A 25,475-nucleotide genomic window follows, 5' to 3' on the forward strand; every position below is an offset into this window, starting at 1 on the left:
GCTTTTTTTGAAATATGATATATACTCTTCTAATTGCATTATTTAAAATCTTGCTTCCAGAAGGGTTTGGCCGACTGGGGCTTGAGAGAATCCATTTTCGCTATCATAAATCTTCATTCCACGCAAGTGAGTACTCAACACAACACCTTTTGCAGTAAACCCATTATAGGCTGTTATCTTGTTCTTGAAGAAAACCCTTTTATCAGTTATCAACTGTTCTCTCTCTGGATCAAAGACAACGAAATCGGCATCGTGCCCTACACGAATAAAACCTTTACGGTGCTGCAAACCGACTTGTATTGCTGTATTCTCACAACACCACTTAACAATGTCGATCAACGAAGCTCGAGGTCTTATTGTACTTGCCTTGGTGTGAAGAAGAGCCAATCCTAAGCCGACAGAGGCTATTCCGCCCCAAGCGCTGAAGAAATCACCCTCTGCCAATTGCTTCAATTCTGGAGTGCATGGAGAATGATCACTAACAATCGATGTTATTAGTCCTTCGTTTAGCGCACGCCACAGACCTACTCGATTAGCTTCAGTCCTGATGGGGGGACAGCATTTGAAATAGGTAGCCTTCGTGGGGATGTTTTCTGCCGCCAAACATAGATAGTGAAAACACGTCTCAGCAGTTATGGGCAATCCATCGCGATGTGCAGAGCGAATCAATGGCAGGGCTTCCACAGATGCTAGATGTACGATATGCAGAGGTGGTGCTTTCCCGTTATTTGAATTCATACAGTTTTTCAGGCATTTTATCAGCAAAGATATGGCATCGGTTTCAAAAGCATCTGGTCTTGAAATCAGAAATGAAGAATACTTACAAGGGTCGATTTTTGATAGTCCATCGTCGATCTTAGCAGCAGCCTCCAACGCAGGAACAATAGCGTCATCATGGTGTACAATGTGGGATGGCTTACCACTTCTGGGTTCGGCAGGTGACAGAACGTGCGATAAAGCCAACGATTCTCTTTGCTCTGGGGTCAAAGCATCTTCGTTATGATTCATTTTTTCTAATCCTATATGGCGGCCATCTACAATTGTATGTTGGTGCTTGTCCACTTGCAATTCAGCATGAAACATCATCATGGTTTTATGATTGGCTAATGTATTCATAGCTTTTTCTATGTAATGTTGTTCAACCATGGGAAATTCATCAACCCCACTGTCAATCAGAAAACCTTTGAAACCACGTACTCCTGCTTTTACCAATGGAACCAGATCCTCAAGATTGTCTGGAACCATACCTCCCCAAAATGCTACATCACACCACAATTGATCTTTCGCAGCATTTAATTTGGCGTTGAAGTTAGCAAGTGTTGTCGTGGGAGGTATGGCATTCAACGGCATATCTACAACCGTAGTAACGCCACCACAACAGGCAGCTTGTGTTCCCGTTGCAAACCCTTCCCAATCAGTCCGACCTGGCTCATTTAAATGGACATGAGAGTCTACAAGACCGGGCAAAATAACATACGGTGTGACAATATTATATTTCTTCACGTCATATATCTTCAGTAGTGGATCATTCAATGACTCGACAACAATTTCGGGATATATTTCTATTATCTTGCCAGAGTCCGTCGAGTACAGTATTGTTGCCGCTTTGCACTGTGCTTCCAAAATAACATTTGTGGAAGCAATGGCTTCGATTGGCATATTAAGAAATGATATACGATCTTGAACAGAAATCCGACCTCCAAGTAATTGGTCTACATAACTTATCGAATGGTGCTTTCCATTTATGTGAGGTTTTAAATAGAAGGTTTCTTATATCGTCAAAAATAACCACGAACATTCGCGTATTGCCGAAGTCAGCTGAAAACGAATACACCATATTGCATGATTAATAGTATTTAAGTTGAGTACTAGCATATATCCAAAACTCTTTCAGAATATGATAAAACCAGGGAAAAATTATCTTATTAATTACTACTAAACTGTTGCAAGAGAGCGATTGCTTCTTGAGAAAGACGGAGAATCTGTATCTTGTCTGAATATTTCATCAATAATGCATATATGTCTTGAGCGAAAATAGTGACATCGACATTGACTGCTAATCCTTCTAATATGCTTTTCAACGTTTCATCCGTAATCGAGACATTATATCCTGTTAAATTAACGATCTTGATGAACCCCATGTATGCACTACTTTTTTCCTCAAGAGACTCAAGGTCGTTCACAGATAGACACCATTTGCTCCACACGGAATCAGAGGCGAAAGGGCCAGACGAAAAGACCTCTGGAAGAGTCATTCCAAGTCTTCCAATCGTAATGGCAAGATTTTCGGTGACTGACTTATCCAAAATTTGACTGGTCGTGGTGAATAGATCTAGGATCAAACGTGAAAGGTCGACGATATAATCAGTCAAGTTTATCCGTTCTCCTATCAATCCTAAGCACCAAATAGCATTGACCAATGCAGATACACCGTCTGAATCATCATTGTGCACCATCTCAATGGCAATCAACTTCAAAAATTCCGGAAGAGAATTGGCAAGCAGTCGAGGTTCATGAAAGTACACAATATCTCCCAGTAACGCAAAAGCACTTTGTCTTACCTCGTGAACGGGGTCATGCAAACATTTTATTAAGATGTTCAAAATAAGCGTGTTCTTGTTCCCTTGCGGGAACAGTAGTTGTTCAGATTGAGGCCCTAAACCTTGGACCAAACCGTCGATTAGATCCAACGATGTTATGACGAAATCTTTCTCTGGCACGACAATGTTTGGATCTTGGTGAGACCTCTCATCTAGCTCAACGCATTGACGAAGTATCATGTAAGCTCTGTTGTAAACTTCGGGGGCCATTGGCATAAACCTCTCCCCTAGAGAGGTCGCAACGTAGGATAAACACTCAAGTAAAGGCCACAACTCTTTATCATTGTCGGACAAAGACGACCATTTCGCTATCAAATGAGGGAGAATTGTTTGCATAGCCATATCGTCCAATTCGCATTTTTCTGCTAATCTACCTACAGCATCATACAAAATAATTAAGTTCTTCTTTTTGTACAATTCAAAGCATTTGCTGAAACTACTCAGCAATTCTTTGTATAATAATGTTTCGATGAGCTCGCTATCACAGTTTTCAATAAAAACAGCCACAGCGCTAATTGCAGCTTCTTGGACATCCTTCTTTCTATCCATCAAAGTATTTACGATTGGTTCCAAAACCGGAATCAAAAATTCTGTGTGGTCCATTAAGATCCAAGGCGAAAACCTGCTCAATGTCCAACACGTTATTTTTCTTACGGGAGCCCATGAGTCTTTCAATTGCTGCACCAGAAAGGGGACCAAAGCGGGAAGTTGATCATCGAAATATTTCACCCCACCTTCAGCCATTGCACCTAGCGCCAACACAGTAGCCTCTCTAATGTACCATCTTTCAGATGTGAGATGCTCTCTTAAAAATGGAATAGCGACATTTACGACATCACCAGGAAGGAGGTTGGTCAATACATCCAGTGTGGAAGCAGAGCATTTTCTCAAGTTCCATTGTGTATCTACCTCACTATCATCTGCATCCTCGTCTTCACTGTCAGCATCTCCGTCTCTTTTTTTAACAATGCGAGGAGCAACAGGCCTAATATCCTCATCTTTGTCTTCTTCAAAAGCATCGTCCTCGTTCGAAACTTCTAGAGCTAATATGGTCTCTTCGTTGTATACCATTTTGGCCAATAAAACTGGAACAACATCTTTGACGTATGGCTGTACAATGTGCTGTGGAATTTGTGAGTTTGTAGCGAAGGCATGCAAAAATTCACATGCCTCTATCGCCACTTTTTCCTCTAAAACAGAGCCTATCAAATGAAGCATGAAATGAATAATACCTGATAAGTGATCAATTAGTTTATCTGGTCTGAATTCCAATATGGTTGCGAAGGAGACGCATATTTGTGCTCTAACTAGATCGTTCTCGTCTGATTGTGCCAAATTGAAAATTATGTTCAAAAAATCATCAATTTTCACAATGAATGATTGAGATTGCAGAGGTACAATGTTATTCAGACATTTAATTGCTTCGGACTTAATTACGGGAGACGAAGCTGGATCCCCTGTTAACCTGATAAAGACACTTACAAGCATATCCATCGGCTTAATGTCGCCACTCCACTTCAACTGGAAGAATTGGGCGCTATCCTCCATAATTTTAGACAGAGCTTTGATACTGGACTCATTTCCATTTGAAGCTAGCTCCAAAAGTTGTGACAGCATCTCAATGCCTTGCGGATCTTCCCTATGCTGCCTGTAATAAGTCGAAAATAATGTTGTAATAACGATGCCTGTAACATTTGAGACTAATGCATTGCTAGAGTTGTACAGTCCATGAATGATATTACTTTTGACATATTGAATATCATGTGTACCTTTAGTCAGGCTGCCTTCTTCCAGCATTGTGTTCTTTAAGAGGAGGCCAGCGGTCGCCCTGTTATTCTGCAAGTCTAGCAATGAAAGGTGGGACTTCAGTAACTCATTCGTTTCACCCTCTATTAAAATATAGCAAAGATAGTTTAAAAATTCAGATTGCAATTGGAACGTTTTCAAGGCTTCCATGGCTTGGGAACGCTCTTCCTGATTTGGAGACATCGAGTTCTTTAAAAGAGTGGCTACATGAAGGAGATACTCTCCATTAGGCTGCCAGCTTGACATGTCGGTCAATGTATCTATTTACTCGACCTGGAAGCGCTTATAGATGCTTTACAGTATTTTTGAAGGTTGTATTTTGGTTACTTAGTCGTAAGCCATCGGTTTTTCTTAACTCTGAAGGTTTTGATGATACTTGTATACGATGTGGTGTCACACTAAAGAAGGTACTGTTACGAACAGCATGAAGCTAAAGGAAAGACGTGATTCAACAAAACTATTTCAAGTGAGTTTTTGATGCTATTAACAGGGCGTGTGGCCTTTGCAATGAACTCCTAAACATCTACAAATAGTAAATCGATTTATAACTACCTTCAAGATTATATGCGTAAATAAATGTAGTCTCAGGTAGTAACGGTTATGCAAATTTATGATTTATTTACTATCTCATCCAACTGTCTCATGAGATCGTCCATTTTGAGAAGAAGGGGGTTATACAATTGCTGCACATATGGATGACAGGCCTCCCCGCTTATCTCTGTGCTACGCTTAGGATTCGATATTTGTCTCGATACAGATGAGGTACTGTTGACGCTTGTTGAAGACGCCACCCTCTCTGAGTCCATGAGAAACTCTTCTGATGAAGATGATGAAGACAAAACAGAAATGCTACTTTTATTGTTGTGAGCAGCCTTGGCGCTTCCATTTTTTCGTGTTGCGCTTATCGTCCCATCAGATGCTTGATCAAGGGTCTCCTTACTGATTTTATTCGATGTATCATTTTTGTCGGAATCGGTGCCTACAAATTTTGAGAAATCTTGAATGGCTCGCGACGGAGGTATTACTGCTGAATCATCCTGAAACTTATCATTGGTTAGTTGAGGGGAGTCATTGGTCCATTCGGATGAAGAAGGTGAGAACTCTCCAATTGTAGAGATCGAATAATCTGAATATGAGTTAGCCATGTTAGCGCCGGTACGAGAGCTATTTTTGACAAAAGGCACAACTGGCGCTTCGAAAATTTTACGTAATGCATCCTCTTCGGCATCCTCAACTTTATCATAGGACACTGAGTCATCTGTGTCGGTTTGGCCTTCATATTTGTTCTCTTTCGGCACACCTTCCTTATTCTGAGGTCGCCTAACTTTTTTAATATCTAAAAGCGGCATAGAAGCAACATCGAAGCAAACATCACTAACCACTTCACTGGCATCATCATCCTCTTGTTGCCCATTGAATGACATGTCGACTTCCGTGAATTCATCGCGAGGCTTTGGATCAACCACTTCATCATCTTCTATTTCATTCCCAATATACCTATTCGCATAGCCAACAACATCATTGAAGCTAACTGACTTATTGCCTTTTATGTATTCCTTTAAAACTCGAGACCTATCGCCTTCTATTTTTTCATTTAAATGTTCCTCTATATGTTCCTTAATTTCTGTAGTCTTTGGGTGCTCGTTACTTTGTAGCGAGTCCGAACCTGCTCTTTGTGAACTAAACGATTGAGAAGACATGTTCTCGTTTTTCCAACAGTTTAGTCTTGCCAATCGCTCGGGAAATGTTTCTAGCAACTCTGCAGGCGCAAATCCTATCTTGTTGTCGCTGTATCTTTTGACCAACCACCAATATGAATCCTGATCATTCAGCAGCAAGCAAGATTCGTCTTGCTCTAGCTGACAATGTGAAGGATCAGGACCAAAGAAAGGATGTAACGCGTACAATTTCTCAGGATCTAGTTCTTTTGGAGGATATTGAGGCCCATAACCGTAAATTTCGTTTTCCTCATCTTCATCGCGGTCGTTGTCATCACTTTCCTGTTTAAAAACCTCCTCGTTGCCTTGCTTTTCATCCTTTTGTTCATATTCTTCTATTCCGTTATCACCCTCCTCCTCCTCAAATGACGACGCCAGATCAAAACCATCAAAGCCATCATCACTCTCACCATCGTGAGCACTTTTTTTACTTTCACTTCTTTCGAGTGAAGACGGGCTTGCACTAAGATTCTGCAAACGTTTCTCCATGTTGTCCTCAAAATCTGAATCTGAATATCCATAATCTTGAGAAGATTGTGATGATTGTGAGAATCCGGTACCGTCAACGCTTAATGTTTTTTTGAGATCTCCATGATCCAGTTCATTTGAATCGATATCTAAGCGATCGTTCTGCTCGTGTTTATGCTCGTTGTCGTCGTCGTTGTCTTCGTCTTGTGCGTTGTTGTGAAGGTTAGTGTCGCTATCGCCATCCCTGTCAATGTAGCTGCCCAGCTTGGATTGATCTTCGTGCACCGCAAGTTCTGATGCGCCTTGACTATTCTCCTTTCCTTGTTCCGCTAACTCTTGCGCTTTATTTTCAGATTCCACTCCCTCTAAATAGTCACGGACCTTCGTGCTTTCTACCCCATCTTCATCCTTTGATACACACTCACGATCCGCTCCTATTGAATAGCGACTGGAGGTATTGCTCACTAAGCTACTTCGTTGTTTTAGTGGGGACAAGCTTGCCGACTTTGGCATCACTACGACACTGCCGCTTGCACTTTCACTTTCATTGTCAGTATCACCTCGACTGGAATTCGCACCATGTGCCAATGGCCTTATTTTTAATATATCAGCGTAATTATCTACCAATGATGGATCGCTCAATAAGTCCCTCTCCACGTTATCCAAGCTTAAATACGTATTTGGTATACCTTCCGGTGAACCAAAACTCGTTGCCGCCATGGATACGGTGGGAAGTTTGTGCTCGCTAGACTCCTCCGTTACCATATCACCCAATATTGTTTAACGCTCTTTAAAAGTTCTCTGTTCGACTATCAGTGGTTCTATCAATACCTTCTTTTCGAAAGAACCCTTCCAATATATCAATAAAGTGGTGATCTTCCAAGATTTTTAGGCACACCAATGTCAAATTGAACCCTGGCCAATAGTAGAATCTGCACAGGTTTGGACAAGTTCAATATGAGGTGCCACTTTCTCTATGCATCCTTACTATCTGTGTTTATCGTTATATATTCATCACATTTGATCTTTAAGAATGGAGAGAATCAAACTCTGCATTCTCTAAAAACGTTACCCGACACAAAGTTTTGTCGATTACAGAAGTCAAAATTATGACTCGGTAATATGAAAAATTAAAACGATGTGATGGTTCATAGGCATATAAATTCGAGTATTGGGGAGATCTGAGCTTCATTGGTGTTACTTCTGACCAGGAGTACAAATCAAACATAAATAAGAATGAGCAAAACTATTGCCCAGACTGAATTGGATGGGGTTCTACCCTTAGTTGCAAGGGGGAAGGTTAGAGATATCTACGAGGTGAATCCTGAGACTTTATTGTTCATTGCTACCGACCGTATTTCTGCTTATGATGTGATCATGGATAACACTATTCCAGATAAAGGTGTTTTGTTGACAAAACTATCCGAATTTTGGTTTGATTTTCTATCCAAGGATGTCCGTAATCATCTGATTAAAATCCCAGCTGATAAATCCGTATTTGATTTCCTGCCTAAAGAATTGAGTGAGCCCAAGTATAAGGAACAACTGCAGGGAAGGTCTCTCTTGGTTCAAAAACATAAGTTGGTACCTTTGGAGGTCATCGTTCGTGGCTATATCACTGGCTCTGCATGGAGCGAGTATTCAAAAACCCGCTCTGTACATTCCTTACCTCAACCGGATGGTTTACAAGAATCTCAAGAGTTCCCAACCCCAATTTTCACACCTTCCACCAAGGCTGAACAAGGTGAACACGACGAGAATATATCACCTGAAAAAGCAGCTGAAATCGTCGGTAAAGAGCTCTCCGAGAGAATAGCTAAATTGGCTATCAAACTATATGTTAAATGTAAGGAATATGCAAGGAGTAAAGGTATAATAATTGCTGACACCAAGTTTGAATTCGGTATCGATGAGGAGACAAATGAAATTATTTTAGTTGATGAAGTTTTAACGCCTGACTCATCGCGTTTCTGGAGCTCTAATGATTATAAGGTAGGAGAATCTCAAAATTCTTATGATAAACAGTTCTTGAGAGACTGGCTCACTGCCAATAGCCTAAGAGGTGTCGATGGGGTCAAGATGCCTGAAGATATAGTTGATAAGACAAGAGCCAAATATCTCGAAGCCTACACAACCTTAACTGGTGAAGACTTTTGATAGTGACTATGCACCAAAAATTAGATTTGTAACTAGGTCGTAAGAAATGTATTTTCTTTTATCGATATCTTGTTTGCCAATGATAAGCAGGTCCAGGTAATCGTTTATCGTAGTAACGATGAATTGCTTCAGGAACTTTACCCATCTTCTTCCCTTTTACAACCTCATGCACGCGTTCTTCCACAGCCTGAACAAATTGCTCTTTCAGCTGTGAAACTTCTCGTTCATACTCTAGGGCCTGTTTCTCCAATATCTTCTCGATGTTAACAAGCTCGTTCTCATAATCGAGTAGGTTTCTCTCAAATCTTTCCAGCTGCAAAGATTTTCTGGCTGTTCGAATTTGAATGTCTTGTAACAATTCAAAGGTGGAAGGCCTCGTTTTCAAGTTAACATCCACCATAGAGTGGATCATCAAATTCAATCCACCAGAATAGTATTCCGGTATTTTTTCAAAATTCCCTTGTTTAATCTTATTTTGTAATTCAAGGTAATTCTTCGCCTGAAATGGCGGATGCAAGGAACACATTTCAAATATTACACAACCAAGTGACCAGATATCACTAAGGGGTGAATATGGTTGATCCATTAATACTTCAGGCGACATGTAATAAGGCGTCCCTACGTATGTTGTTGCAAATTGAATACTGGCTTCCAACGATTTAGCCAGCCCAAAATCACCTAATTTCACGACAACTTGACTATAATCCATACTTCTCTTATCTCGAATTTTGTTATCGCTTATATCAGTTTGATCTTCATTGCTCAAGAAGATATTACCTGGTTTTAGGTCTCTGTGAATAACAATATTTTTCCCCTTTGTTGGTGGCTTCATCCTATCGTACATAGTTGTCAACGACGGTAAATCATCACCATAATGGCATTTGTACAACGCCATCAGTAATTGAGCAAGTATACCCCAAATTATCTTTTCCGGTATGTATTTGTGCTCTTGCTTATAGTGCTTAATCATTTGACCCAAGTCACCCCGAGAACAATACTCCATGTACAGGAAAAGTACCTCTTGTTGTTCGTTAAAATCCCAGTTATAGAACTCGACAATATTCTCATGTTTTAGCTGCGATAGTATTGTGCATTCCGCAATCAACTGTTGTCTTTCTTTACTATTCATATGACCATACTTTATCTCCTTCCTAACCATAACTTTTTTTGTCGGGAGATGAACTACCTTACGTACTGCGCCAAAAGAGCCTCTGCCAATTTCTTCTTGTACTTGATATTCATTTATTGTCGACGTTGGAATCGAAGGTTGACGTAGGAATGGATGATATTCATTAGGAATTTGCCGCCTATTATACATAATTCTTTGAATAAAGCCACCACCTCAGTAATGAAAGTCTGCGAGAAGAATGTTGATCTCAGAAAATCACATCAAGATTGACAGGTGTCAATTCTTTGAAATTATCTCGGAACTCTTGATTTTTTTCACCTCGGTGTCATCGTGTATATACATGGTGATGTTTATGTTTTGCCTTTTTAGGTAAACAATTGAATTACATAAACATTCATATCATTCATATATACGAAATATTTATAAATATTTAATTCAGAACGCAGATGATGAAGGTGGCGGCAACCTTGGAATAACGAAACCATCCTTATCTAAATCTAGCATAGTGGTTGTCGGGGTGCGGCGTGAAGAAAATGCCATCCCGGGGGACAATAGAGCCTTAATATCATTACATAACTGGTGAATCAAAATTGAATCGTGCCCGACCTGGCCCGTTTCATTCTTCGTCCAATTTTTAGATAAGAAATTGATTATTTCTTGTAATCTGGAATGAATGATTTCTATTTCATCCCTGACATCAGTATCAAATTGTTCCAAGTACTCAAAGGACCGGATAAAAATTAACTTAATTAATTTCAATAAATCAATTTGAATTAATAGACTGTTTCGGTATAACTGAAAAAATGTGATACATCTTTCAACGAACTTCGAATGACGAATAATTTCTTGAGAAATAAAATCCAGAGGAGTCAGTGAGCAAATTTTCATAAATCTTGTAATGAAATTACCGAATCGAACATTATCTTCTTGTATTTGAAAAAAAGTACCAATCAATTGATCGGATGGTAAACTGATTATGGATCCATTTACATTGAAACATATAAAAATATCATCTTCAGAATACCTTATGAAACAACGGGTATGGTCGTGCAGAGACAATTGCAAACAGTTGAACAAAACTTCTAATGCATCAGTAATGCAAACTTCGCTAAAACTTATTAACTGAATTGATATTTCAAGAAGAATTGGGTTGTAAACTTTAATTTCATTGGACATTTCGGTAATGATAGGAAGCGACTGATGAATTATTGATGGGAGGCACTCCTCGTTATGATAATAACCACCATTTAGATAATTTTTTAAAATACTCAATATCAACTGAGGAAATTTTTCATTATAAATCAGTTTTTTGATCAATATTTTGTTCAAATGAACGGCATGGTAAAGGACGATAACATAATACTTCCAAGGGTGTAAATTCTTCATATGATAAAAAAGAGGATCATCCAAAAAGCTCAAAAACCAAGGTAAAAAATTTGTTGGCAAAGTTATGGATGATATGGGACTATCACGCACAACACTACTGTTTTTTAAATTGTCTTTTGCTGTTGAAGATAGACTTGAGGGGGGGGATGGGGAAGATGATGGGGATATATTAGATGTCGTTAACGACAATGATGAAGCTGGCGATGGGGGAATAATCTGAGATGATGGAGAGGTCTTATGAAATTGAATCAATATTGAAGACAGTACTTTGAAAATGACTGATAATGATTGTTGATCGAAATTTTCTTTCACAGGCTTTATTTTGAGGATATTAGTAATAAATTGTTGAGGGAACCACGATAAAGCTTCACTGAAGAACGATAATTTTAGAATAATTGCTTGAACAAATTTATTGGAAACGTTATTTTTCTTCAAAAGATCTGATATATCTAGGTTTTTTGAGCACCACTTACACCAAAATTGTGCCGAGTTTGAAACCTCCAAGTATTTTAAAGATAATTCAAATTTTACCGAATCATTTACTTTATTGAAATTGCAATTCAACATTATACCAGCCTGAATTAAATTCTCGAAAGAATCCTTGATGAAAAAAAGTTCTATTATTGAACTATTACTCAAAATAGTTGTTATGCCTCCGAGTTTAATAAAATACTGTTTAACTTCGGAGTTGTTGAAATTAATATCGTATTCAAATAGGGCAATCAGTAATAAATCAGAATTTACACTTTCTTCTAACGATAATTCAACTAGTTTAAGCGCCAAATCCTGAGGCGATAAATTATTAAACAAGACAGTTATCCTTGCTTGATCTATTGCTTTTCCACTAGTCATATTCTTGAAAAAATCTTCATTAGATATTGCAAAATCCATCACTGATAGGTTAGAGTTCGGTGTTACCTTGGTTTCTATCTTACTAACTCCGTTTTGATGCTGAAGCTTATCCAAACGATTAGTAATTATGTCAATTTCTTTGAAATCTTGATCCCATTTGAAATCATTATTCACTTCTTTATATTGTTCGAGCTTATCAGAATCATTATTAGTGCTTAACCATTTATGTTTCAATAGTTGTGCAGCAGTCGGCCTTTTGTACATATTTTTCTGGAAGCAAGCTAGTAGCAAATCTTGGGCTAGAGGTGACAAAAAACTAGGTGGAATAAATGAATCATTCTCAATTGCATAATAAATATTCAAATCAACCAAATTGTGGAATGGCGGGTTTCCCGTCAATAACTCCAACACGGTAGCTCCTAACGACCAAATATCACTAAGTGTCGTAGCACCTCTATTGGTGATGATCTCCGGAGCCATCCAATTCAGGGAACCCGCTAAAGTCATCGCCATCATAATGGTACTAACTTGCGTAGAGACGCCAAAATCTGCCAGTTTGACGACATTATTTTCATCTAACAATAGATTGGCTGCTTTGATGTCCCTATGGATTACTCCTTGTTGATGTAAGTAATGAAGTCCATTCAGTGTTTGCCTGACATAAATTTTCGCCCTTTTCTCATCAAGCCCGTTGCCTCTGGATATCAAATTTTTCAGGGAGCCGTGAGAGCAATACTCCAGGATGATATAAAGATTATGGGACTTCTGAATGAAACCGTGATATTTGACAATATTAATATGGTTCAAGTTCTTGAGCAGATCAATCTCTGACATTATATCTGTCAGTTCCTCATCATTGTCATAGTTAACTTCTTTTATAGCAACTATTTGTCGTGTTCTCTTGTTTACAGCTTTGTAGACGATACCGTAAGATCCTTTCCCAATGACTTGCTTCAACTGGTACTGTACTTGACTGCGTCTCTCATGAGCTGCCTGTCCTTGTCCCTGCGCTTGCTCCTGCCCCCGCGCCCGTCCTTGTCCCCCATGTTGATGTCGCTGTTCGCGTTGCCGCTGAATTCTTGCCTTCTGGTCCTGGCCCATGGGCACGTTTTGAAGATCCAATCCCCCAGAATCTGACGATTGAGGAGCGCGCAAATTAGGCTGATCCATTTGTTGCGCCGGCGTTAAATTAATCAGTTCATCGTCATCCATGGGCATGCTGTGATAATCCACGTCTTAAGGGCACTGGATTGGCACTGAATTAATCTGGATTCCTTTTAATATAAATATGAAACGAAATTTAGCCGCCAATGTCCATCCCAGATCTGCAAACAGGCCAGTTTCCCTTCCTTTGCCCTGGCTAGTCCTTCCTGCCTGCCGGGGATGGGTTACTTTCTGGAACTGCCGTACAGAAACATATCGTGTCCCTTTATTGTGTCAGGAGCGGAAATATAACACAAAACGATCTCCAGGTCGGGTAATCCGTTTCTGCTAGCCTGAATGGAAGCTACTAGCGAAGTAATATAGGTCACTTTGTGCTCTTTTCCTGAAGCTGCCTGAGAAGGAGAAAGTAAGCGAATGATAAACTGCGGCCCAACGGAGTTTTTTTGTTGAAGGCGGGGTCAAAGGACCCTTCTCAACATCCTCTCACCCCTCCTTCTGGAAGGTGCGTTTTGATGATTAACGTGACATGCCGTAACTACGAAGTTCCCCGCATCTTACGTCTTCTAGACGTACCAGACTAGGGCTGTATTTATCAAGTGGATGACATACCTGAAATGAACAGAATGAACGGAAACTATGAGGTATAAGGAAAATGACATATTAGCAGCATCCTGGCCAATGTCCGAAAAAATGAATGACTCCAGGGAAGACATCCTTCAACTCTTGTTTTCGATGACTTTCAAATTCATGGGGCTAGTTCCAACAGGAGGTGATATAAATACGTAAGATGTTTATTTACGAACCAGAGATTATCTGAGCAGTTTAAGTGGAAACGTAGACGTTCTTAAGCAAACTACAATATCATATTTACGGAACTTCGAGATGCCAAGTGTGGCTGTGTCTAGCTCTGGTAGTATCTCTAGTACCCCCAGTTCGGCCAGCAAACTCCCAATCATGAAGAGGCTGCCCATACCTGAGTTGCAGGATACGCTCAATAGATATCTTGAGAGGGTCGAGCCCCTCCAGGACGAAAGACAAAATAGAAAAACACGCAAATGCATTCTCTCTGAAGAAAACCTAAACATAATGGGAACTCTGGATGGGAAATTGCGAGAATATGACAGCGAATTGGCCAAAGAGAATCCGAAATCTTCGTATATAGAACAATTTTGGTATGATGCCTATTTGCTGTATGATGCTTCCATCGTCTTGAATTCTAATCCGTATTTCCAGTTGCAAGACGACCCAACAATCAAGGACTCATCTGAATCAGGCATTGGGCCTTATGGAATTTACACTAGTCAGGTCAAGAGAACAGCAAAATTAGTCGTTTCAATTTTAAAGTTCATCCAAGAATTGCGTCATGGAACTTTACAGCCAGATACCGTGCGTGGGAAGACGTCATTGTCGATGGATCAATACGATAAATTGTTTGGTTCAAGCAGGATTCCTCCAGGACCAGGTGAAAAGTCGTGCCATTTGCAAACAGATCATACTTCACATCACATTATTGTTCTTTATCAAGCTCAGTTCTATTGGTTTGACGTGCTAGACGTCAACAATATCCCTATTTTTTCCAGCCCTGAAGAGTTGGAGTGGAATTTATATTCAATTATAATGGATAACGAAAGAAACAAGCTCGAATTGGACGACAGCATTAGAATCCCGTTTGGTGTTTTCACAACTGAAAGCAGAAGAGTCTGGTCTAATGTTAGGGATTACGTCTTTCATCATTCAGATCCAACCAATTGGAAAAACTTAAAGATTATTGAAAGTGCACTCTTTGTTATTTGTTTGGATGATGTCTCTTTCAAAGATGATCAAGAAAATGAGTTGGTAAGATCCTTTCTTTGTGGAACTTCTGATATCGATTTGGATCCAACAAATTTGGCAAAACCTTTGGGGACACAACGCGGTACTTGTTTGAATAGATGGTATGATAAACTGCAATTGATTGTCACGAGAAATGGGAAAGCAGGTATCAACTTCGAACATACTGGTATTGATGGGCACACTGTTTTGAGACTCGCAACAGATATTTATACAGATTCGATAATAAGTTTTGCTCGTGGGATCACAAAAAATGTTCCCAGTGTGTTTGAGTCTGAGTTATTAGATGCAAGAACCAGAGGCTCTTCTGCAACCTCTCGTGCAAATCTGATCACTATCCCCAGGAAGTTAGATTGGAAAGTGGATTCTTTCCTTCTATCTTCACTGCATTTTGCAGAAACAAGAGTCTCTGATGTAATTTCACAATACGAATTTGCGACTCTTAACTTCAGTGAATATGGTGCATCCCACATAAAGTCACTTTTCAAATGTTCTCCAGATGCATTCACGCAACAAGTGTACCAAATAGCCTATTACGCTCTTTACGGGAAATTTGAAACGACCTATGAACCTGCGATGACAAAACTTTTTCAGAACGGAAGGACAGAAGCTATAAGATCTGTCTCACACCAATCTAAAAGATTTGTTAAATCGTTATTTGATCGCGCTTCAGATGATAAAGAACGTTTAGAATTACTAAGAGAAGCATGCAAAGAACATTCACGTATCACAAAAGAATGTACAATGGGAATGGGTCAGGATCGTCATCTATATGCCCTTTACTGTTTATGGAATGAATACTATAGGGATGAACTCGATTTAGCCCCTATGTTCGAAGATAAATCATGGTCATTGCTAAATACCAATGTGTTGAGCACTTCAAACTGTGGCAATCCATGCTTGAAAACCTTTGGATTTGGCCCTGTGACTGCTAATGGTTTTGGTATAGGTTATATCATTCGTGACAATTCTATTTCTGTTGTCGTTTCCTCAAGACATAGACAAACGCACAGGTTCCTTTCCTTGATAGAGAAATCGTTCCTAGAAGTGGACCATATCTTTCAGAGAGCAGCAGAACCTGGTATCAGCAAAGCACCACATACTGATACACAAGTCAAAACATTGCTTAGAGATGGCAAACGACTAAATCCCCCATCCAAATCTGAAGACTTGAGTTTTTTATTGGGCGGCTATGATTACTTCGACGTCAGCGTCTCCGGTTAGACCGTATCATACGTCTTTCCTAATTTCTATTTATGTTACACTTCATTATGTGATATATACGAGACAAATATTGTAGAATCTTACAAAAAACTGTTGTTCTGCGGCTTTCACATCTTGGAATCGTTTAGACTAGCTATCGTTTCTTGAACTTGTTACCCAGCCGTTTGTTATTCGTTATAAGTCAAATTGTTTTTGGGCAAAAAAAATTAAATGTTTGAAGGGTAAGTACAGCTTGCTACGCAAGTCAAAGGGGTTAGCAAATTAATTTCCACAACAGTGCTAAAGCTAGTTCAGGCTCGGTCGTGGTAGGACGGTGACAATTTCAGGGTACAAAAGTCGCTTGGGGATAGCAACGAGTTCAATTCTGCTATTTGTATTCGTTAGTTTGGCAGCACGATAAAAAATAAGCTCAAGGTTTTTGTTTTGAAAGTCTCTGAGAGGGGTTAAAACTCTGCTTGAGATCATGTCTTCAAAGGTCGGAAGTAATCATCATGAAGCGACCAAGTCATCTGGCATTCCAACGCCCTCTTTAGGACCCAGGAATGAAACGGACGTTAGTGATCTGAATAGCGGAAATGAAGAGAATCAAAATAGCCATGTAAGTAAAGCATTATTGAAACTAAAATTGTTGGATTCACTCCGTCAGGGCGATTTTGAGCAATTGAAACAGCTCATCAAAACTCAATTTCAGCCTGAGAATGATGCCAATGTTATCGAAGTTAGACAGCTCGTTCTACATTACGCCGTTCAAGTTGCTCCTTTAAGTCTGATAAAGGAAATTCTAAATAATTGGTCGAATGCCCTGCATAAGAGAAAACGGGCGCAAGAGTCTGATGTGGATATCCATTTGGATATCAATCATCAGGATGATGATGGTAATACACCGTTACACTTAGCTGCATTTCAATCTCGTGGTGACGTTGTTGCCTTTCTCATGGATCAACCCAACATTAATGATTGTGTTTTGAACGACTCACACTTGCAACCGGTTGAAATGTGCAAAAATCTAAATATCGCGCAAATGATGCAAGTCAAGAGAGCTAACTACGTTGCCGAAGTTGCTCAAGAATTCAGAACTGCTTTTAATAATAGAGATTTCGGTCATTTAGAATCGATATTAAGTGCTCCAAGAAATTCAGAAGTTTTAGATATCAATGGTATGGATCCCGAGACGGGTGACACTGTTTTACACGAATTCGTCAAGAAAAAAGATGTAATCATGTGCCGTTGGCTGTTAGAGCATGGAGCAGACCCATTCAAAAGGGATCGTCAAGGTAAACTACCGATAGATTTATTGGGGAAAGTAAACGAATCTGAAACTGCTACCAACACAAAAACTGCCATTGACATTGAACTGAAAAAACTTCTGGCGAAAGCTGCAAAAGAACAAAGTGTTATTGACGTAACAAATAACCTACATGAAGCACCAACTTATAAAGGTTATTTGAAAAAGTGGACTAATTTTGCTCAAGGTTATAAACTACGCTGGTTTATTTTAAGCAGTGACGGTAAACTTTCATACTACAAGGATCAGTCCGACACAAGAAATGCATGTCGTGGCTCTTTGAACATGTCCACATGCTACTTGCATTTGGACTCTTCAGAAAAGCTCAAATTCGAAATTATTGGAGGAAGCAATGGAACAATAAGGTGGCATTTGAAAGCAAACCATCCAATAGAAACAAATAGATGGGTTTGGGCCATTCAAGGAGCCATCAGGTTTTCTAAAGACCGAGAAATGGTAATAAAAAGCGGTACGGTGCCACCATCTTTAGCAATGAACAGAGCAGCCTCACCCGCACCGAATGTTCAAAAGTTGCATCCTTATGAAGGACCTTATCGCTCACAGTATATTCAGGGATCCAAATATGAGAAAATTGGTCAACCGGTGCAACAAAAACAAAGCAGAGCACCTTCCTCCTCTTCATCCTCAGCTCACCAACGTAAAAAGAGTACTTCAACATCTGTTACTTCGAGTGAAATTGGTTTTAGTGATAATTTAACTGAGTCTGGAAAAAATTACATCAACAAAGTTATCGAGAACCGTATCGAGTCCAATTCAAGAGGCTCGTCTGTGAAGAATTTCTCAACCAATCATTCAATGAATGAATCAACCAACAATAATTTGAATAAATACTCTTCATCAAAATCCACTGGACCATCAACAAACGGTGTATTTCAAAATTCAGAAGCCAATACGTCATCTCTCAATGACTTCGCCATTGATAATTCAGCAACCGCTAATGCGGAAAATATCGAAGGCATTTCCGATGATGAGGATGATGATGATGATGATATTGATATTGATGCAGATGAAGAAGATGTCAAAATAAAGTATGGGCCTTATGCGCAAAAATTAACAATGTTGCAAAGGTCAATATCTATGGAATTGAGTTCTTTGAATGAGCTGCTGGAAAATGATGCAAGTAAAACGGCAGATGAGGAAGTCTGGCGCATTGTAAAAGTATCTTTAAATACAATTGCCAAAACTTTCGAAAAATTGAATTCCTTGACATCTGAAAGGGATAAAAGGCTTGTCACCATGCTATCGAAACAACGCGACGTCAATAATGTTTGGATCCAGTCAGTAAGGGACTTGGAAATAGAATTAATCGATAAAAGTAATCGTTTAGCCTCCTTAGACAAAGAGAGAAGAAATTTAAAAAGATTACTGCAGAAAAAATTGACTGAAGCTGGTGAATCTGTTACCACTCCCAATGTAAAGGAAGTGGAGCCTGAAAGCATAGAAAAGGAGGCGTCTACAAGTGCTTTGCAGGAAATAGCTGAATTAATTGATGCTGCGAGAGGTGAAGAAGCGGAGTCAGATGGTGAGGAATTCTACGATGCTGAAGAGTTAGTTGAAGAAGCAGACATGGAGCGTGAGTTGATGGATAAAGCATCAAAGAATGACATTGCAAAGAAGAAAGAAATACAGCTCTCGGATAATAAATTAACTTTTGAGGATATCAGTCAAAATCAAAAATCAGGGCTCGATACACATGTGTCTAGAAGTAAATCTGATGCAACGTCAGATGAAAGCAGCGTAGCAGCACCTGCAGATGAAAAAAAAGCGCCGATTGAATATGTCGGGGAAGTGACCGAAGAAAGATCACAGGTAGAATCTTTACCTGTTTCTAATGAAAGTCAGGAGAAAATGAAAAAGCTTATTCTTTCGGAAGGAACATATCTTGGATATGAAGATGGCGTTAGGAAGCGCCTCAGGCTGGATAAAGATGATCGACCATCTATTAGTTTATGGTCAGTTCTTAAATCCATGGTCGGTAAGGACATGACTAGGATGACACTCCCAGTGTCATTTAATGAGCCTACTTCCTTGTTGCAAAGAGTCGCTGAAGATTTGGAATACACATCTTTACTGGATGAGGCTGCTGCATTCTCAGACTCTTCCTTAAGACTTTTGTATGTCGCCGTTTTTACTGCTTCTTCTTATGCATCAACCATAGGAAGGGTTGCCAAACCATTCAATCCACTGTTGGGTGAGACGTTTGAATATGCAAGAGCAGAGAAGCATTATCGCTTTTTCACAGAGCAAGTATCTCATCATCCACCTATTTCTGCCACTTGGACTGAGTCTCCTAAATGGGATTTCTGGGGTGAATCAAACGTTGATTCAAAATTCAATGGTAGGTCATTTGCATTCAAACATTTAGGTTGGTGGCATATCAAATTGCGCCCCGACGAGACAACATCGGAAGACATGTATACATGGAAAAAGCCAAATAACACCGTCATTGGTATTTTAGTCGGTAACCCGCAAGTTGATAATCACGGTGATGTTAAGATAGTAAATCATACTACAGGTGATTTTTGTCTACTGAATTTCAAAGCCCGGGGCTGGAGATCGAGTGGCGCCTACGAAGTCAAGGGAGAAGTCTTCAATAAAAAGAACCAGAAAATGTGGATATTAGGTGGGCATTGGAATGATGCAATATATGCTAAAAAGGTGACTGCGAATAACAATGAAGAGTTATCTTTAAAGAAAACAATAACCAAAATAGATTCCGATCCGAATTTCGAAGGATCTAAATTTTTAGTATGGAAGGCCAACCCTAGACCAAGTGCTCCATTTAATTTGACACCTTTTGCCATAACTCTGAATGCGCCACAGCCTTCACTGGTTCCATGGCTCGCTCCAACTGACACTCGTTTGCGGCCCGATCAAAGAGATATGGAGGAAGGCCTTTACGATAAGGCAGCTGATGAAAAGCACAGACTTGAAGAGAAGCAAAGAGCTGTACGCAAGGAAAGGGATAATAAAGGCGAGGTTTATGTACCTAAATGGTTTGTGAAAGAATTTGATCCGATCACAAAAAGCGATTATTGGAAATTCAAGGGAAACTACTGGTCGTTAAGGAAGGACCATAAATTGAAAGGTTGTGGAGATATTTTTTGATATCGTTGCCACGCACTTCATGAATCATATGTATCAATACATCTATAACTATACATTTTAACCCTAAAAATTTAATGAACTGCTGCCCGTATTCATCTTGAATCCAAGGAATAATATTCCAGGCGCCAAGCTTGTATACAGTTGCGAAGTCCGTAAGTTTTATTATCTTTTTTTTATGCTTTTTTTTTCTTTTTGGCTGTCCGAACACTTTTTTAAGCATGTTAATTGCGTCCTTTAACAGTAATTGATATTCTGATCTCTGAGATGCATAAACTTCGAAATCGCATGTTGAAATTGCAACGGGAAACCTAACAAGAGATACTCAACAGCGTGCGTCGTTCATCTAGCATTGATATTTCAGTAGCAGATATATATATGCTTAATAGAGTATAATGAATTGGGCTTTTGATCATAGTGATCAGCATATCGTTAGGAATAGGCCTACCTAAAGAATCAACAATGAATACTGTCAACATTAACACACCACCTCCGTATCTGACTCTAGCACACAATGAGAATCTACCTGTAATTATGACGGTTGCAGGTTCTGATTCCAGTGGTGGTGCGGGTGTTGAAGCTGATGTCAAGACGATCACAGCTCATAGATGTTATGCAATGACTTGTGTTACTGCGTTAACTGCTCAAACGCCGGCTAATGTTTATAGCATAAAAGAGACACCGAAGGAATTCATAGCTGAAGTGTTAGATTGTAACTTGAGAGATATGAAATGCAATGTCATCAAGACGGGTATGTTAACGGAAGCTGCTATTGAAGCGTTGGTAGCCAAATTGGACTCAACGGACGAGAAGGAAAGACCAAGATTAGTCGTTGATCCTGTGCTCGTTGCCACATCCGGATGTGCTTTGGGTGATTCTAGTTTATGCAAATTGTTGAAGACTAAATTGACACCATATGCCGAATTAGTCACCCCAAATATTCCCGAATCTTTTGAATTGGTAGGTGAAAAAATTGAAATTGCATCTATCGAAGACATTTGCAAATTAGCTAAAAGAGTTTGTAAAGAAACCAAATGTCCAAATGTTCTGGTGAAAGGTGGACATATCCCATGGGGCAATGGGAAAAAGAAACATATTACCGATGTCCTTTACATTGAAAAGGAAGACAAACATGTCGTCTACACAGGTAACTATTCAGATACTACTCACACGCATGGTACCGGATGTACTTTAGCCTCTGCGATATCCTCGAACATTGCTCGTGGCTATTCTTTGTGCCAAGCTGTCTACGGTGGTATCGAATATGTTCAAAGCAGCGTGGCTATTGGTTGTGAAGTGGTCAAATCTCACATAACTAACAATGGGCCAGTCAATCATGTTTACGCAATTGAGACACCCTTGGAAAAAATGCTTGAGGACGAATGCTTCTCAGCTCATGATATTGTGACGAAGCCTTCAACGCATTCTGCTGCGTTCGGAAAACAGGATTTCTTTGAGCGTATAATTGCTGATCCAAGGGTTAAGCCACATTGGGATAGCTATGTTCACCATGACTTTGTTAAACAGGTTGCGCAGGGCACATTGAAACGTGAAAAATTCCAGTTTTTTATTGAGCAGGACTATGCGTACTTGATCGATTATGCCAGGGTACATTGTGTAGCAGGCAGTAAAGCTCCTGCATTGGAAGACATGGAAAAAGAGTTAACAATTGTCGGTAGTGTGAGAAATGAAATGAAGCAGCACGAAACAAGACTGAGAGAAGAATTCGGAGTTGCAGACAGTGCATATTTCCAAAACATCAAAAGGGGTCCTGCATTGAACAACTACTCACGCTACTTCAATGACATCGCAAGACGAGGCAATTGGCAAGAATTGGTTGCATCCTTATCTCCATGCCTGATGGGTTACGGCTGGGCATTGTTGAACAACGAGAAGTTTATCACTGTCAAGGACGGTGATGTTTACCACGATTGGTGTTACACTTATCTCTCTGAGGGATACCAAAATGCGATGGTCCAAGGTAGATCTATTTTAAATCAAATATCTCAGACCTATCCAAAGGAACAGTTAGACGTCTTGATCACAATCTTTGCTGAAGTTTGCGAACTCGAGACCAAATTTTGGGACGCTGCACTCAACTACGGAGAATAGAGCTAGTTATTAGAGATAGATAAATGATAGAATGATAGATAGTTAGTTGATAAGACGCCAAGACAGTAGATAAAGATAGATGAATGAAAGTGTAAAGAACATATATAACGACAAGAAAGGAATTATTACCACGTGAATGTCACGTGACTTATTTTAGGCCAGGGTAACGACATACGCTGCAGCTTTTCTAGAATATTCCATGACCGCAAAAGAAATTCGGAGAGAAACGAAATAAGCGAGGTTTTGGGCGGGTACCCCAACAGTTTGATAGTTGAAAAAGGCCAAAAGATTTTAAAAGCCAAGTCGAGGTATTGAAATCCTGTAAGGTTTCATGATAACAAGTTTCATTTCGAAGATTTGATATCTTCTTCACCCTAGAAAGAGAAGAGTGGAAGGACAGATATTGAATCATTCAATTGTGAATTTGGTTTCTGTTTGTTTTCACTTGATTCTTTTGCTTCCAAGAGTGCTCTGATTTCCTTTTTGTTTCCGCTCTTTGTTTCGGTTAAGGCAAGTCTTTTGGGGCAGTCCGGAACGATTAGTAATAGTATAAAAGAAAGGGAAGATAGAAAGATACGAACGAAGAAGATTTCGCAAGGTAGCTTGGTAGAGAGACGCAAAAATATGACATCCACTGAATTGACATTGAACAGAACTCTCACAGACATCCTAGAGGACGAGCTCTATAATATGTATGGCACACATGGCTGTGGGTCTGAGCATTGCCATTCGTCAAATGTCTCGTTGAATGGGAAGAGCTTGATGAATTTACCACTGCCGGCTTTTGAAGAGTTCATGACAAACGAAACGCTTGCTACGGATTACAACTTGAGCCCCCCATATGCGAGCAATTTCTTTGTAGGGTCGTCGTCGTCGTCTAATATTGAACATCCAATTCCGATGGACAGCCAAACGAATGGGCCTGAATTATGCAGACATTCTTCACAGCATCAACACATTTCTCAGAGCCATACTCAGCAGCAAGCGCAGAGTGAGAACTTCACTATATTCAACAAATATGCGGACCCTTCACTGACGACTACTTCTATACATGATAACAAACCTCAGGATAAACTAGGTAATACTCCAGTACAGAAGACTATTAATCTCAACAGCATTATGAAGGTTCCAAATCCTTTTAATACAGTGAATATATCAAGGCTACACCCGCAACCCTCCATTATTCCTCGTGATATTAGGGTTACCAATGATGATTCTATGGACTCCTCAGAAAATATCTATGCGGAACAGGAGCATGACGAATTTCTGGGATATGAAGATTCATGTAATTTCAAGGTGAATTGGCCACTACAAGACAGCAATCTGGCCTTGAGCAACGAAGATGCTAGAATGATTTTTGATCATGAGTTTCAACATGATGACGATTTGAGTGACGATGATGACAATGATGAAGAAACATTCCAGGAAAATCCCAAAAGAGATATCTTTAACGTACCGTTTGCGTATTCTAATGAGTTCAATATGAGCAATAGCAGGGATAAGGAGATTAATGCTTGCAATTTCGTCGATTCCAACATCAGTACCAATAATAATATGATACCCGATGAGGTTATATTGGATGACGATGACGATGATAGCAATATGTTGGATGAAGATGATTTATATGAACCTTCATACAGAAACAGTCGCAAAGAAAGCGTGGTTTTCAATAATACAAGGGAAATGGCAGTCCCAGGTCTAGATAGAGACCAGGACCAAGACCAATACCAAGACCAATACCAAGGCCAAGACCAAGATCAAGACCGAAACCAGGATAATGTAGAGCAATCAAGGCAAAACGCTAGACAAAAGGTAAAGCTGAGGGAGGATCATCAACAACAGCCCAGAAGTCGAGTAAAGGAGCTAGAAATTGAGAGTGAAGTGCGAAATCGAAACCAAAGGCAATTGGGTAATAAAACCCAATCCAGAAAAAAAATACTCAATAATGAAAACAATCTTGTAAATACATCAAAGAGGAGAGTATCTAGCATGAATACATTGGAACCACTCCAATATTCTCAATCGCATTCACATTTAAAATCAAATGCACATTTGCATGATCACTCACATTCCCAATCGCCCTCTCCATCTCAACCGTACTCAAAGCAAAAGAACAGCGATGGAAGTGAAGTCTACACTTGTATGATAATAAACTCAATCACGAAACAAGTTTGTGCTGCCCAATTTTCAAGATCATATGATTTAACCAGACATCAAAATACAATACATGCAAAGAAAAAGAGCGTATTCAGATGTTCCGAATGCATCAAATCACTAGGTCATGAGGGTTACCAAAAAACTTTTTCACGTTTAGATGCTTTGACAAGACATATAAAATCAAAGCACGAATATTTGACATTGGAGCAACGGCAGGATATTACAAAATATGCAAGAGATAATATGGGATATGTTGTAGCTTAAAGGCATTAAGTCAACATGTAATAAATAGGATATAAAATTTTTTTAAAGGCTTAATAGATTAAATTCGTGCTTTTTTGTAAAGTAAGGATGAGAGGAAACGCTTGAAAAACAGGTAAAATAAGAAAAAACATTAAAATATTAGGATATCTAAAAAGTCTATCAAAACTAAAGTCATCATTTATCATTCATTATATAAA

The 25,475-nt window shown here is 39.5% G+C and overlaps 10 protein-coding genes across 10 annotated transcripts; 5 read left to right on the forward strand and 5 right to left on the reverse strand.

The window, feature by feature from the left end:
* Positions 1-42: 42 nt before the first annotated feature.
* On the reverse strand, positions 43-1,659 carry DAL1 (allantoinase; the record flags this gene model as incomplete). The annotated part of the gene is made up of 1 exon (XM_037287737.1): positions 43-1,659. The coding sequence occupies one exon, from the start codon at positions 1,657-1,659 to the stop codon at positions 43-45; it is 1,617 nt and encodes a 538-aa protein (XP_037143632.1).
* Positions 1,660-1,925: 266 nt separating this feature from the next.
* Positions 1,926-4,652, reverse strand: KAP104 (Kap104p; the record flags this gene model as incomplete). The annotated part of the gene is made up of 1 exon (XM_037287738.1): positions 1,926-4,652. One exon carries the CDS (start codon positions 4,650-4,652, stop codon positions 1,926-1,928), a length of 2,727 nt encoding a protein of 908 aa, XP_037143633.1.
* Positions 4,653-5,014: 362 nt separating this feature from the next.
* Positions 5,015-7,357, reverse strand: BUD14 (protein phosphatase regulator BUD14; the record flags this gene model as incomplete). Its single annotated transcript, XM_037287739.1, has 1 exon — positions 5,015-7,357. One exon carries the CDS (start codon positions 7,355-7,357, stop codon positions 5,015-5,017), a length of 2,343 nt encoding a protein of 780 aa, XP_037143634.1.
* Positions 7,358-7,828: 471 nt separating this feature from the next.
* Positions 7,829-8,749, forward strand: ADE1 (phosphoribosylaminoimidazolesuccinocarboxamide synthase; the record flags this gene model as incomplete). The annotated part of the gene is made up of 1 exon (XM_037287740.1): positions 7,829-8,749. One exon carries the CDS (start codon positions 7,829-7,831, stop codon positions 8,747-8,749), a length of 921 nt encoding a protein of 306 aa, XP_037143635.1.
* A 58-nt stretch (positions 8,750-8,807) lies between these two features.
* KIN3 (serine/threonine protein kinase KIN3) lies at positions 8,808-10,067 on the reverse strand (the record flags this gene model as incomplete). Its single annotated transcript, XM_037287741.1, has 1 exon — positions 8,808-10,067. The coding sequence occupies one exon, from the start codon at positions 10,065-10,067 to the stop codon at positions 8,808-8,810; it is 1,260 nt and encodes a 419-aa protein (XP_037143636.1).
* A 246-nt stretch (positions 10,068-10,313) lies between these two features.
* Positions 10,314-13,334, reverse strand: CDC15 (serine/threonine protein kinase CDC15; the record flags this gene model as incomplete). The annotated part of the gene is made up of 1 exon (XM_037287742.1): positions 10,314-13,334. The coding sequence occupies one exon, from the start codon at positions 13,332-13,334 to the stop codon at positions 10,314-10,316; it is 3,021 nt and encodes a 1,006-aa protein (XP_037143637.1).
* An 828-nt stretch (positions 13,335-14,162) lies between these two features.
* On the forward strand, positions 14,163-16,334 carry YAT1 (carnitine O-acetyltransferase YAT1; the record flags this gene model as incomplete). The annotated part of the gene is made up of 1 exon (XM_037287743.1): positions 14,163-16,334. One exon carries the CDS (start codon positions 14,163-14,165, stop codon positions 16,332-16,334), a length of 2,172 nt encoding a protein of 723 aa, XP_037143638.1.
* Positions 16,335-16,797: 463 nt separating this feature from the next.
* HG535_0C02630 (uncharacterized protein) lies at positions 16,798-20,748 on the forward strand (the record flags this gene model as incomplete). The annotated part of the gene is made up of 1 exon (XM_037287744.1): positions 16,798-20,748. One exon carries the CDS (start codon positions 16,798-16,800, stop codon positions 20,746-20,748), a length of 3,951 nt encoding a protein of 1,316 aa, XP_037143639.1.
* Positions 20,749-21,207: 459 nt separating this feature from the next.
* On the forward strand, positions 21,208-22,857 carry THI20 (trifunctional hydroxymethylpyrimidine kinase/phosphomethylpyrimidine kinase/thiaminase; the record flags this gene model as incomplete). Its single annotated transcript, XM_037287745.1, has 1 exon — positions 21,208-22,857. The coding sequence occupies one exon, from the start codon at positions 21,208-21,210 to the stop codon at positions 22,855-22,857; it is 1,650 nt and encodes a 549-aa protein (XP_037143640.1).
* A 624-nt stretch (positions 22,858-23,481) lies between these two features.
* Positions 23,482-25,278, forward strand: RPN4 (stress-regulated transcription factor RPN4; the record flags this gene model as incomplete). Its single annotated transcript, XM_037287746.1, has 1 exon — positions 23,482-25,278. One exon carries the CDS (start codon positions 23,482-23,484, stop codon positions 25,276-25,278), a length of 1,797 nt encoding a protein of 598 aa, XP_037143641.1.
* Positions 25,279-25,475: the final 197 nt, after the last annotated feature.

This window comes from Zygotorulaspora mrakii, chromosome 3 (genome assembly GCF_013402915.1).
Source record: "Zygotorulaspora mrakii chromosome 3, complete sequence".
In the NCBI taxonomy this organism is placed as follows: Eukaryota; Fungi; Ascomycota; class Saccharomycetes; order Saccharomycetales; family Saccharomycetaceae; genus Zygotorulaspora; species Zygotorulaspora mrakii.